Below are 14963 nucleotides of genomic sequence, written 5' to 3'. Positions count from 1 at the left end.
TTTAGACCAAATCACCCAGTTTATCTTTTGGTAAATGCTGGAGTTTGAAATAGTGAAATATTACTAAAGTTCCTACCTCTTCTCCAAAGTGTGTCATGAGCAGACTGGCAGACCAATGCCTTCTAGAATTATTACTCAGAATGCAAAACTCTCCAGAAAAAGAGATGATGCCCGCCAATTGCCCAGATGCCAGAAGAGAATCTGAAAGTAACAGTGGCATTGATCTTGAAAGGCCTCAGATTCTGAGGCTGGCTGTAGGAAAACTACCAAAGCTCCACCTGAGATGGGTCCACCAGTTCTGCCAGCTGTACACTGCACACCAGCCAACGGGCATTTAAACTCACACTCAGAAGAAACACGGCCTGTCGATCTTTAGCCAGAAAGGGGACCATACTGTCTAGTCGTATGAAAGATGGCACATGGAAATATTAGTATGAAATATTTTCATTGACAGTGGATCACTGGTCTTAAATGACAAAATATGGCTATTTCTCAGCTAGGAATTTTTTCATTTTTGTAACAACAATAAAACAAACCTAGCACTGCTTTGTCTCAAGGTTACAACTATCATGAGATGTAATGTATTAGATGTGCTATATGATGTAGCAAAGTTGCTGAGTGACATCCATCACCTTTGCCATTCTCTCTTGGTTACAAGCAAAGTCACAGTCCCACTTTCACTCACAAGTGAGCTACACAGAGTGGTTAGGGATCTAACATGCAAAGTCTCTAAGCCTCCTCACCAAGCCACTTCTCCTGTGGTGTAGACAAGCTCATAGAGAAGATGCTCTCTAGATGTTCGGTGACTAGGTGATGTTGGGATTCTAGTCCTAGCCCTGCCTTTACCTCTCTATGTGACCTCCTACATGCCTCAGTCCCCCCCCCCCCCCATATCCTAATTTATAAACAAAGAAAGCTCCAAGATTTAAACATCACCCCCTTTTTTGCCTGGTCTACTGCGGTAGCCTTCTAACTGGTTTCCCTGCTTCCACTTCCCCCCCCCCCCCCCAGTCTATTTCCAGCATAATACCCAGAGGGACCCTTTTAAAACCTACATCAGGAAGCCACTCCTCTCTGCTCCCTCCACAGGTCCATCTCACGTGCAGTGAAAGCCTAAGGCCATGCAGTGCCTGTAACCTGGCCTGCTCCCCTCGCTCCACTGTACTCAGAACTCATCTCCTCCTCTGCTCCGCCTCCCGTTTCAACATCTGCCTCCTTGTTGACACGATCCCACTTTATGGCTCTTCTTTCTGCCTAGAGCACTCTTCCCAGATAGTCACAGACTTACTTCCTTTATGACCGTTCCCATGTCGTCTTTCTTCAGAAGGCCTGCCCTGAACTTTCTTCTCCCTTATCTGGCTTTATTTCTTTCAGTAGTTTTTAATCACCTTCCAAAATACAATATAATTTTCTAACTTATTATGCTTGTTGTTTATTATAGTCTCTGCCCGCTAAAATATTACCTCCACAAGATCAGAGTTTTTATTTTTGTGTTTTCAGTTTTGTTCACTGTATATTAAGCCCTCAAAACAGTTCGTGGCATAGTAGGTGCTCAATATATTGTTGAATGAATGAACAGGGTGACTGTGCCCTTCCAGATGACCAGTGCTCATGAGCGCCTGTCCCCCTGCTCGTGTTGATCGGTTTCTTGGATGGAGGAATCATTTTGTTACACAGTAAATCTTATCCCCTATTGCCCTCTGTGAGCATAGAAACCTGCTCTTAGGAACATCCCTCTTCCAAACCACGGTTTCTCTCTCATGATCTGTGGAACTGGTTCTTGACTGATCTGATTTCTCTTATGCTTAGCTGTCTAGATTCACAAAGTAGGAGCGATAGCTCCCGATCTCTAATTCTCTCACAAGGCAGGTTTTTTTGAACATGAAGACCAGCAGGTGTGATTGATGCTGAGAGTCAGAGATGAGGTTTCTGGACCTGATACTGCCCCAGTGAATTATGCTAATAAATACTTAACTTAAGTGATTTTACCTTCATATATAACCTACAGGATTTAATATCATCATCTTATAGGTGAGGAGACTGGGCCCTAGAAAGAATAAGCCATTTGTCCAAGGTTACGTGGCCACTAGGTGATGTTGGCAGGATGCGGTCTCAAACTTTAATCTGCCTGTTTCCACAGCCCGTATCTTCAAATCACATGATTATTTTGAGGCTTTTTTTTTTTTTAATCTGAAAAATGGGAGGGATCGATAGGAATAGGCAGCACCTAACATTCTTTTGAACTTTAATATTCTCAGCTAAATGTTCTGAGTTTGAAAGAAACCATGTAAACCAAAAAAGCATTATAAAGCTTAGCTGCTTCATAGGAGTTCACGTGGCTTCTGATGGTTTCTAAAGTCCTGGATAATGCATACGAAAGCACGTACGTCAAAAAATGCCACAGCAATTCTGCCATTACAGTTATTACGGCAGGTAAGCAATAACTAACTATCTGAGAGATCGAATACAAGCCTCTACTTCAGAACTCAGCCCAACTTGGGGAAGTCAGAAGCCTGTCCCCTGCCAGCCTGATGAAGCTGGTGGCCATGAAGTTCCATTAGGTTGTTCTCACAAAGAGGGCAAAGGCTTAATGATGAATTTACCTGCAAAGGGGTCTGCTGGTCCCTGACCTTTTGTTTCAGCCCAGTCTTCCAGGCATTTCCTGGTGCGAAGCCACTGTTTGAGGCAACCTTTCGCCACCACCCAGTTCCCACGTCCTTCAGAAACCATTCTTTTGTCCTTTGGCATTTCCTGTGGCTGGAGGTGGGAAGTACCTGCTGCAGACTTGCTCCCCCCGTGGTGTCCAGATGAACCAGCCCCGAGTGACTGGTGACCAAGTGGGGTGCAGGTGCAAATTCAGGTCCACACGGCAGGCAACTAGAGAGACCACTGTACCAGAGGAACCGTGCAGTTCCGAAAGGCCCGGTGCTCTCTTAGCACTGCACTAACACAGGCTATGTGGAATGGTAATTTAATTTACAAATAATCCCACAGGGCTTTTAAAGGTCCAAGCCATTGTCATTTAAAAATATCTTCTATTTGAGACACAACAATCATCAGAAATAAGATCATCAGAACCTGTTAATCTCCTTTCTGGTCAAAAATCTTGTTCTGAGTGAGTAGAAACTGGAAAAGAAATATATATAAAATTTCTAAGTTCCCCTTTGTCTTTTGCTTGTGTGTCACATGCTTGGCAGCCCACAAATGGCAAAGTCCATTCATCCCGATAGTGGGCCAAGCTTTTTTTTTTAAATTCCATGATTTGGAAGAGTAAATTACAACCTCTATGGGGTATAAATTAGCAATATTGTCAAAATTACAAATATGTGTACCCTTAGTCTCAGCAATTTCACTTCTAGGGCTGTATCTCACAATTACCTGGATAACTTTTATACTGAAAATATTTATTATACCATTAAGAAAATAATATCTAAGGGTTGCAAACAACTTAGGTGTCCATTGACTGGGAACTGCTTAAATACCACATGGTGCACCCATGCAATGCAGCCCCACGACAGAAAGAGGAGGCTTTTTATGTGCTAGTTAGGAGTGATATCCAAGAGATATTGTAAAGTTAAAAAAAAAAAAAGCAACAAGTGAAGTGGGCTATATATACTATACTATTATTTGTATATAAAAGGCAAAAAAAAAAAGTGTTTATTTTTATGCTCATAAAAGAAGTCTAATGGCACACAAGAAACTGATAACAGAGTAAACCAAATACCTGGGGACATGGGTGGGTGGACTTCTTCCACTCTTTCATTCTATACCGTTCTGTACTTTTTTATTTGGGGCAGTATGCCTTTATTCATTTCATAAGTAAAATAACAAAATAAATAAGCAAAAAGAAATGGCCCACAATTAAAAACAAATCTGACTGGATTGTATTCTACATCTTTTCTGCTCGATGCTTCGATCTTTCTCAAAAGTCACTTTGGGTCTGGGTTGGTTTCTCCCCAGTCCTGCTTTAATTCACTTTCACAATGAGTTTACTTAATTTGGGCCACGAAGAGGAAAGTCACATGGTGAGTGGATCACTTTCTGGCCGAACAGCGTTTTTCTGGAGACCAGGAAGCGAATCTAGAAAAAACTTTGACCTCAGTCATTATAGGCTTATGGGCTGCTCCAACCAGTTAGCCGCTGGAGCTGCGGGAAAGCAAGGCTGGAAAACACTGCCAGCCACTGGCCAGGTAACATGCTCGCGCACCACCCATCACACTGCGAAGCCCGCAGCGCCAGAGCACACCAGGCCCTGGCAAGTCTCGGCTTGGAGTCTCAGCTTTGTTTATGTGACTACTTCATTTGCCTTAAAAAAGCAAATCTAAGAACACAAAAATAAATAGATAGGAAGACAACTTTGGTCAGAGGAAGTCTCTTAAGAGACTCATAATTTCCTTCTTGATGCCTTCACCTTCATCAGTAAGCAGAAGACACCAGCAAGCATATATATCCCTGGGGTTTCGCCTTCGTTGCTTTAAAGATGGAATTTCAAGTGATACAATGAGTCTAAAAGCAGGGACCATTTTGGGGGGCTGAGAAGGGCAGCAATTGCCCATCGCTAATCTCATTAAGGACAAATGCGCTTCATCTTACAAGATCCTGAACACAAGAGTCTTACTAATAGCCCACTGTTTTCTCCCTGGGAAGCGGCAGCTGTTCGTGGCCTGGCATCGCTGCTGGAGAACTAGAGACGTCTCTTTGGGGACAAGAAGAATGGAGTTGCCCTCTCTGGAGACAGAAACTCCGTCTTGAAATTCAAAACCTAAGTGTGCCTTTCAACTGGCTGCTCCTAAATTTACCTTCCAATCTTTGATATGATACAGAGAAAAAGGAGTGCCTTTGGCCAGGGTGTACCTTCCTTTATCTGGTTCTGGTGCTTTTTTTATTCTTTTCTGTTGGGTTTCAAAACTACCTGAGTATATCTCTTGATGGGGCATAGTGGTGGGAATATTCTTGGTCTAGGGAATGAGCTCTGGGCAATTTTGACGGCACTGACGCTTGACATAAACTCATAATTTCTTTCCTCGCTGGGCACAATGGCTGAACTTTGTGTTCTGAAGTTCTCTGTGTGTTTCTTCATCTCACAGCAATGACACAGCTCACCTAGCTGCCAGGCCAAATACTTGATGAATGATCACATCTCAGTGTTCCATAAATATCGAGCGCTCCAACACCTGGAATGTACAACTTGGAAAAGACGGTGCTTACACTCCAGTTGCCTCTTCCAACTGGCGTAGGCCCTTCCCAACCTTGTTTACTTTATAGCACAAACAGAGGCCCACGATTTCCCTCCTCTGATTTACAAGGGCTGGGCAGAGGGCAGAAGTGGCTTCTGCAGAGGTTGTGCCTCACTGTGTCCTCAAACCTCGGCCATCACATCCAAAGCAGGCACTTGATGGGCCTCAAGAATTCAAAGCAAGAGAAAGAGGCTGCTTGTTAGGTTAGAGAGGATGGACTGGGAGGTGGTCAGTATAGGAGAAAGGTCCTTCCAATTGTATAATGTCATGGACTAGAAAAGAAAACACTTGTCCATCCGATCCCACCCACTCTGCTTTAGAGGAAGGCAAAGTAGACTTCTAAGGATAGAATTTTGTAACTGGAAGTTCACATTAGTTCAAATGTACTTCGCTGTTGAAAAAATAGGAGGCCCAGAGATTTGCCTTAAATCATCAAGTGGGTTAGTTGGTGGCAGAGCTGGGTCTGTAACCAGGACGTCAGGCTCTGGGTGCTTTCTCAGCTGCATTCTGGACACTCGCGGGTACTAATCGGAGGGGGTGGACTGCCCTGGACCTACTCTGCTGTACAGCGAGGTGGGACAGACTGTAACATCGCAGCAGTGGGAGGTATGACTGCAGGCAATTGTTCTGGACACACCTGCTTATTTGATTACCCACTTGAAAGAGAAACAAATTTGAAATCACCTGCTCAGTTTTACCATTATCTGAATGAGCAGGAAGAAAATAGAGCAAAATAAAATCCAGAGATAATTTCAGAACATTAAGCCTTCAAAATAACCTTTACCAACTGTGCTAGAAACCAGCAACGTTTCTCCCAAGTTTCCCGAACCCCCTATCTCATCCGACGGGGTGGCAGTTAATGAGGAGTAGACATCATAACTGGAGAAAAGGGGGCACCAGGGAGATGGTGGACTCGCACACTGGTCCCAAGCGGTCTGAACGAAAATGCACTATGGAGCATGTTAAAACATTGATTGAAGACATTTTCTCAGCAACTTCCCGCCTTCCTGAGAGAAGTATCTGCTGTCAGGCGCTGCCTCCATTGAGCTGTCTGGATTGCGATAACAGCTGCCTGGGGATTGCTTTCTGCTTTGGCTCAGGAGGCCAGGTAGGAGAGGGATTGATAATGACTGTATCGCTTACTCTGAGGCTTTCATCTCGGCCTCTCAAAGCCCTTTACAACTATTAAGTCTCTTCCTACAACCCCTTTGGCTCTCTTTTCTAGCCAAGGAAACAGAAGCCACTTCTAGCCCTAAACCAGGTGACCGTCCCCTCCCCTTCCAGCCCTGTCTTCTCCCCATGTCCCTGGGTCTCCGTTCCCTGCTGACCAGCCTCATCAAATTAGTGTGTATTTTCACTTGATGCCAGAGCAAAAGATAAGGGCTTCCCAGTTTCAGTGGACATTTTGCCTGCCAGGCATTACAGAAATTATTTAAGGTGACATGGTTGTCAGTGGCAGAACTGAGATATAAATCTTGGCAGAGAGGTGTTATAATTACTCTGTTTTACACGTGAAGAAACAGCAGCTCAGTTCCAGAAGGGGGACATAAACCTAACTGTCTGACTCCTGAATCCACTAGTAGCTCTGATCCACTCCGGGAGACTGTATGGGCTCCTTCCCCACTACAGGAGGCAACCCCCCGAATGCTTTTTGGGAAGGTGGGAGTCCTTACACCTCATTCCTGGGTCACTTCTCCAGAGCAGGGCATTGTGAACCCCTAACCCTTCCCTCCCAGCCCTCTGTGCCGGGAGCCACCCTGCCTGCAGCTTCCTGAAGCTCCCTCTCTCCCTTCCCACTTCCAGGGAGTGTTGAAGAAGCCATGAATCCGAACCAGGAATCTGCTCTCTGGACTCCTGTTGTTCACCTGTGTGGAGACGCCTTGATTTGGGAAGCGGAGGGGATGTCAGCCTGGGGACCAGACTGTGCCCTCACCACGAACTCCACGAGTTGGCCCGTTTGGTCCCACTACCAGTCGCTTCAGTGCAGCTGGCAGCTGACCGCATCTATGGAGCTTGTGGCTGAACTAACCGCCTCACTGGGCACTGCGCTGCGGCCTTCCGGGGAGACGCTGCTTTTAGTCACAGAGAAGGGCCCTGGGGTCCATACCGTTCTGAGAACAGACTCACTCACAGTGGTGGATGCAGTAGGATGACCCGACTCACTGATCATCACTCCCTTGATATTCAAAGACAGCACCTGTCCGTGCTCAGTCTGGAGACGGTAAGAATACCTTCCAAATCTTTATGGGGAGCCTCTTGCACTGTTATTTCCATTGCACGTCTCAAACTCAACACACCCTCGGTCTGGAGACGGTAAGAATACCTTCTAAAGCTTGATGGGGAGCCTCTTACACTGTTATCCCCATTGCTCATCTCAAACTCAACATGCCCTTAACTGAACTCATTATCCCCCCCCATTTCTTCCTCTATTCTACCTTTACTGGTGGCACCATCACGCCTTGGTCATCCAAGCCAGAAGCCGGACCATTGTGGTGCAGTCCACCTTTTCTGTCAAAGCTCGCATGCCATCAATCACCAGGGCTCAGGAAGACCCTTGTCAAGAGGGCTCCTTTCAACCTCTCCTTTCCATCCCTCCTGCTGACACTCGGGGCACACCCTTACCTAACTGCTGCAAAAAAACAAGAATGCACATTCCCCCAGGACAGCGACCAGCCCCCAGGACAGCGTGGTGGATAAGATTGTGACCTTGGAGCCCGAATGGTGGGTCTGAATCATCAACTGTGGGATAAGAATCTGGGCTTCAGTTTTCTCATCTGTACAGTGAGGATAAAAGCACCTCCCTCCCTGCCTTTCTGTGAGAACGAAATAAAGCTGACAAACTAGAACCCACGCCGGCGCTCGGCACAGCGTAAGCCCGCAGCGTGTACTCCAACGGTGGCCGCAGATGAGGAGACCGAGGCGGGAGCAGTGACGGCCTTCTTTAGGGTGACACAGCTACTAAACAATGTGGCTGGCACATGAGTCCAGGTCTAAGGAACCTTCTTGTTTTCTTCCACACGGCACATCTAGGTTGTTAATACGAAAGTGGAACCTCTACAGTGCCAGTACAGAAAGGCATATGCAGAACACATGCATCACATGATCTCACTAAAAAACCATTTTGAGTGCATTACGAACTTCCCTATGACTACTTGTGAGCTTTGTATATTTCTTTGTCATCCTATTTTTACCCATCCTTGTACTAAACTACCTGAGGGCAGACTCCCCATTTCATACCAGCACAGGGCCAGATACACAGCATTTAATATTTGCTAAACTGCTGAACAGCGTGGAAGCTTTTTATAAAAAATCAACATTTATTTAGCAGATCATAGATACTAAGAGACAATATATGAATGTGGTTAACACAGGCAAACTATACAAAAGGTTATTTAGAGGAAAGCACTACTTCTTCCATCCCATTCCCCAGACACCCAGCTCCTTTCTCAAGAGGTGACCAGTTTCTTATACATATGTCCTTCAGAGATAGTAGGGAATTGCATTGAATTTTAGTGCAATTTAAATTTATTGCCAAAGTTGCTTTATGCACATCTAGGTGGTATGTTTTCTTTTCTGAAAAGTCACCAGTTTCTCTCAAACCCGTATGAAGGACAACCCAAACATAAACTGTGTCTGTGCGTGTGTGTGTGCGTGCGTGCACCAATGGAGGGGAAGGTGCTAGTGGTGTCTGTGAGTTCCTTCAGATAAAGCCACCATCCAATTCTATGCAATTCTGTTTACAGATTCCCTCCCCTTGCAGCTGAGCTTATGATCCCTTTCTTTATTGTGCTGTTCATTCCCTGGACATGGGAAGAGCAGGCATTCTGTGATATGAACATGACAAAGGACTTCCCATGTCTTTCAGCGAGATGTCTGAGGTTACTCTAATACAGCTCACCACGATTTGAAACAAGAAAGTTCTTCCTGGAGGAAGAAAGACAGAAACCACTCTTCCGAGTGAGGCCTGTCAGACAGATGTCTGCGGCAGCACTGGAAGGCACTTCGTCCAACACTTTAATAGTGAACTCTTACAGGGACTTCGCACTTGGCACTGCCTTCTCTCAGGTGGCTAACCTGCTCCTATTACATGGGTTTTGTCACATGGACATGGCACACTCGGACTTGGACGTCACTTAGAAATGACATCAGAAATGTCATCGCTTGGAAATGACAGGTCGCACATGTGGTTCTATGCCTGCGCTTGCAGAGGAATTGGTGTAAAATATTTACAATTCTCTGCTTTATGCTGAATAAAAAATTCCCATGTCTCTCTACTCCTCCATAATATTTTCTAGTTTCCATTTCTACATACTAAAGGTACATTTATTTCTAAAAGACAAAACAGACTGAACAAAAATTTACCCCAATACAAAGGTTTTCTGAGCCCCCCCCTTTTTTTTTTTTTTTTTACTTTTAAGTGATTAAAACTTAAGAATTTGAAAACTAAGTAATAGCTATAGTTCTTACCTTATCTTTGGGGCAAATGACTATTTTATTCTTTGCTAGCATCTTTCCAGTTTATTTCTACCCTGTAGCAAATAAATTAGAGAATTGATGTTTATTTATTTTTTCTTTTTAAATTTATTTTATTTTTATTGTTTCAATATTACTTTGACAACTGATGTTTAGACATGTCCTCTCCTATCATTCCTTTTGGCGCTGATGTAGACATGGTGCCCAGTGACCAGCTGAACGGAGCCTTTGTTTCCAGAGCCCTCAATGGAAGATGCACCAACAGATAACTGAAGGGTCCTTCCTTCTCTCCGAACTGTTTGCTACTAAGCTGTCTATTTGTGATTCCAAGTCTTTGGTGCAGACCCAGTGGTCTCTCTGACTGTCAATGAGCTCTTTTCATGTTTCTTTGTGAGTGTCTTCTTGTTACTTCCACCTCCTCGGTTTCCATTAGAAAAGCCAACCGCGAGGGCATCCTGCCAAGGTATCTACCCCAGCTCAGCCGACTCGCTGCAGCTCTCACCAATCTTAGGAAAGTCCTCCTTGGGCTAGGAAATGATCGCAGAACTCGCAGAGAAAGTGGAGTCTTTAATTCTGGCATTACCTTCCTTCTACTAGAGACGTTACTTGTTCGTAATCCTGAACTTCCTTCTCCACCAGTCTGCTTTCTATGCTCAGGTTTTATAACTTGCCGTTCCCATATTCATTTTTTCTTTTCTTACATTTTATTTTATTTTATTGATTTCAGAGAGAGGAAGGGGGAGGGAGAGAGATGGAAACATCAGTGATGAGAGTGTCATGATTGGCTGCACGTCCCCTACTGGGGATGGAGCCCACAACCCAGGCCTGTGCCCTGACCGGGAATCGAACCTGGACCTCCTGGTTCATATGTCGACACTCAACCACTGAGCTAGGCAGGCCAGGCTCCGTTCCCCTATTCTTTAACTGAAACATTTCCATCCTAGAAATTGAGCTCTTCTGGTGTTTAGAATACCATTTTGAATAAGTGTTTCTGCATCTTTTCCAAACATACCCCAGTATCACTGAGGTCTGTTATTATACGTATAGGATTGCAAAATAAATGGGTATTTGTTAAGTGAATGAGAGGGATGTGGTTTAATCATTTGTAGGAGATTTATTAGTTTTTTGCTGAGTTTAAACGGGTAAATCACATAGTAAAATGGCAATGCTGTATGAATGCAATAAGCACTGCTTGCTCATTGGCCTCCACCAAGACATAACAACATTTCCCCACCTGGCATCTCTAATGAGATGTCAACTAGTCAGCAGAGCAGAGAGGCGGGATGGCAGAGTGGTTAAGAGAATGGCCTCTGGCAGGAGACAGCCTGAGTTTGGCTTCCAGCTCTAGCATTCACTAGCTGCATGTGTTTGGTCAAGTTACTTGATCTCTCCATGTTCAGTCTCCTCATCTATAAAATAAAGATCACAGAACTCATCCCTACCCACTCACTGCACAGGCTTGTTTAAGGAATATGTAAGCCAATATATACACAACACCTAGGATAGTACTATATAACGTTCACTATTACTGTGCAGCTATTGCTTGTCTTGACAACGACCGCAATTCAAAGCAATAAACGAGGTGAGCATACAGCATTTATTCCGAGACAGTGACACTGTACTGAAATACTTCTTCCAGGAATGTATTCAAATCTGGGAACCTACTAAAGAAAGCCATTACTTCCCTGCGTCAACTGGGACACCTTGTCTTTGGACATCTCTACAATGAACGAAAGTCATCAATCACCAACTATTACTGAAAGAAGCCGAAATGTTGACATGCAATACATCTAAGGTATCGTGACAAACTACTGTTCCACTGTATTCCTACTTATCTGCAATTTAAGAATCCTATTTTGGGGGGTAAAGTTATAATTACATGTACAGACTACAGAATTTTCTTAGTTTTTATTGTCATTACCTCTTTATATTTGATGGAGATCTTGCCAAACACCAAAGTAGAGATTGAAACTGTACACAAATGCCTTTTTTGGGTGACAGATTATTAGAAATTTAAGTTAAAGTTTTTTTTGTTTTTTTTTATAGCATAGCATTGACTTACATGTTTATCAGCCAAAGGATTTCTATATGGGGTCAGTCAAAAGTTCCAAGTATGTAAGTAGTTTTTTTCAGCTATATTTTAAGGTAGGATCAGTGCCACTCATAAGTAATAAACTATGATTTCAGATACCAATGCATCAAACAAAACAATAATGTTTTATTTGTACAGATTGCTGTCGACCATGCTGAATTTGTAAGGGGCTGAAATGTTTCAGAAAAGGTATAGCTATTTACGGCAGGCGCCTCAAGGCAATGAATGAAAGAGACCTGTGTTAACATTTTCCCCGATTTGCCTTTCCCAGTCACTTTATGAGAGAGTGCAAACACATTAAAAGATTCAGACTTTACGTCTAAATGTTGGATACTCAAGTCTACAGCAGTTAGAATATAATTACTCCTAGGGACCTGCATCTCATTTTGGGTGTACTAATTATATAAATCAGCTTTAAGTGAAAGTGACATTGTAGAATGATTACATTTTGGCCAAATCTAGCGTGCTTGGTCGTTTTCTTTGTTATTTAATTGCTCAGGCCTAATGATTAAATGATTATGCTTTTGTCCTTATGTGAGTTGGGAAAACATATGATCTACTTCCCTTTCCACACAATCAATCAATCGATTTGCATAATGCCTACTGATGCTTCTTTCAGATTCCCACGTGTTTGTTGCTCCAAACATGCCAACGGACAGTCCTTTCATGGGCGGGGATCTTCAAAGCCGGAGGAAAGCCTGGGCTAGCATTTTGAATACCTACAATCAGTCCATCTGTTAAGATTCCCAGGCAGCCAGATGCCCCAGAGGAACAAAATCCAGTGTTTTTTTTTTGGTTGTTATCAAATGACTTACCCACAATGACAGCGGTGACAGTGAGCAGCACAAAAGCATTCCGAAACAGGTAATTTTTAACATCCTCCTTTGTGATGTTCTGCACTTTCTTCTTGGCCAAGAGGGTGCGTTTCCGGACTCCTTGCTGGAATCTCTGCATCCTGCCTCCCACCCTGGGCTCTTCTCCATTGCTTTTGGTCATATTTTACTTCTCTAGGAGGATCTCTTCTTTGCACTTCAGTGTCTCGGGATCACCCCCAGAAAGCCGGACCTCTTTGGTGTTTGAGAACACAGCTAGAGCGGGAGAGAGAGAGAGACAAGAGTTACATCTCCGGCGGCGAGAAGTCAGTGAGCTCCACACCAGAAGAAGCTGTTGGCAAACTGTATAACCTCAGGAAGAATCAAGGGCTGGAGTTACAGTGCCTAGACTGCGCATATTTTACGGACCACATGCGAGAAATGTGCATAAACTCAGAATATATACGCAGAAACCTGTGTTCTATTTTTAAAAATCTATCTTTCGCCCTCCAATGGGGCTATAAAAAAAATTCATCAGAGCTGGGTTGATTGAGGACGCCCTACCCCCACCCTATCCCTCAGAATCTAGCTGAGTGCTCTGCACAGTGTTCACCTTCAATAAATGTCCAATTGAATTGAATGTATAGGAAACACTCAATAATTACTTGATGGCTTATGTTGTATACATGGTGAAGGCATAACCAGGTCAATAAGGTGAATTAAGGTATTGATATTTCAGTCGGAGCGTTCTGTTGTATAAAATAAACTATTTTCTTCATTAAAAAAACCATCATAATATCTACTAGCAAATATGGCCATGAAAAGAACACAAGTAGCCGCAGGACTTGGGAAATCCAGTTGACTGTTTCACAAGGTAACTTTTAAATTTTTTCTGTGAAATAAGAAAAGTACTCTGGGCACATCTATAAATGATCAGAAATCATAATTAATTTTCATTTCTGTTACAAGTAGAAGTACAAAGTAGTATTTATTTGTCTTTGTGGCAAACACACTGAGGTCTTCTGAGGAAACTATCCTAACTTCTAAGTATTTTAATTTTAGTATTTCTAGAGCAGATGAGATGAATCCAACTTTCATTCCAAACATTACTGTGCGTGGTTTCTAGTTTCTTTAAAGTGTTCCTGGGTTGTTGAAACATATCTAATTAAATCTTTGCAGAGAGGGAAATCCTCAGTTTTGAAAAAGCCAGGGATACCTCCTGCTGTTTTACAAGATTTCTAATCCTTAATCTTTACCATTGATCAAGCCAAGAAAAAAAAAATCAGCCGCGCCCGTGGACGTGTGGATCTGGCAGCGCGGCAGCCAGCGTGTGCGCCGTGGGGGAGGCAACTGGAAACAACTCGGGAGCTTTGGCAAATCCAAGTGTGAAAAAAAAAAAAAAAAAGACTTGCTTAACAGCGTTGACTTTTAAGTAAAATTACAGGGTGGCATCAGCGATCATAAGCCCTACACGTTTTTTAACACCTCGCTGCAAGATTAAAAATTTACGGAGAAGTGATGAAGGAGACGCCAGAGACCTGATTTTTTAAATTTTTCTTTTTTCCTCTCTCCTAATCTCCGATTCCCTTTTACCGGTCACTCTGAAACAGACCAGCTCAGCCCTGCCCGTCTTCTAGACGTGGGCCCCCAAGCTGCCCTCCTCGCCCTGCACGACCACCCCCCAAATGAACACAGGACGCGGCGCAAAGACGCACCGCGCGCCCCTGGCGCTGGATCAGCGGCGCGGACCTCAGCTACCCGGACGGCCCGCGTTCCCCGCGCCCCCCTCCGCCCGGGGACCGCGACACGCACCCCCGCAGGGCCGCGGGGCGTGGGGCTCACCGTTCCCGACGCGGCTCCGGACGCGGGCGGCGCGGCGGCGGCAGCGCGAGCCCCGCAGCAGGCAGGCGGCGGGCGCGCGGCGAGCGGGGCGGGCATGTGCTCTGCGCGCCAGTCCCTCCCGGCGGCTTAAGGAAAGGGGCGGGGCGCGGGGCGTGGGGCAGCGCGGGCGCGGCGGGGGGCCCGAGGCTCCCGGACCCCGAGCCCCCGGCGCGGGGCGGGCCTGCGGCGGAGTCCGCCCAGCGCCTCTTCACGCGCCGCCCGCGCCCTTTCCACCCGCAGCGCAGCGGGGGCGCAGGGCGCGCACGCCCCCGGGGCCTGGGAGGCCCGCGGCCGAGGCCCGGGCGGGCTCTGCCGGGGCTGAACCGAACCCTCGCCCGTTAGCGCCCTTTCCTCCCCGCGAAGAAACACGGGAGCCTGCGCTTCTGCCTGGTTGTACAGCCGGTGTGCAAGAGCCCCTCTTTTTGGAATCGGGGCAACGACTGATATTTTGGGGAAAGACCCAGAAGG

The 14963-nt window shown here is 45.2% G+C and overlaps 1 protein-coding gene across 1 annotated transcript in view; it reads right to left on the bottom strand.

Moving 5' to 3' along the window:
- SLC1A3 (solute carrier family 1 member 3) overlaps nucleotides 1-14576 on the bottom strand; it is a 67838-nt gene extending 53262 nt beyond the window's left edge. Inside the window, exons 1-2 of the mRNA XM_081133247.1 lie at nucleotides 14457-14576; nucleotides 12618-12890 (exon numbers count right to left, since the gene is read on the bottom strand). Of these exons, the coding sequence (XP_080989373.1) occupies nucleotides 12618-12798 (181 nt within the window). The 5' untranslated portion in view covers nucleotides 12799-12890; nucleotides 14457-14576. The remainder of the gene's footprint in view (nucleotides 1-12617; nucleotides 12891-14456) is intronic.
- Nucleotides 14577-14963: the final 387 nt, after the last annotated feature.

The sequence above is a fragment of the Miniopterus schreibersii genome (assembly GCF_964146895.1).
Source record: "Miniopterus schreibersii genome assembly, chromosome: 3".
In the NCBI taxonomy this organism is placed as follows: domain Eukaryota; kingdom Metazoa; phylum Chordata; class Mammalia; order Chiroptera; family Miniopteridae; genus Miniopterus; species Miniopterus schreibersii.
This window is presented reverse-complemented; position numbering and strand designations above follow the sequence as displayed.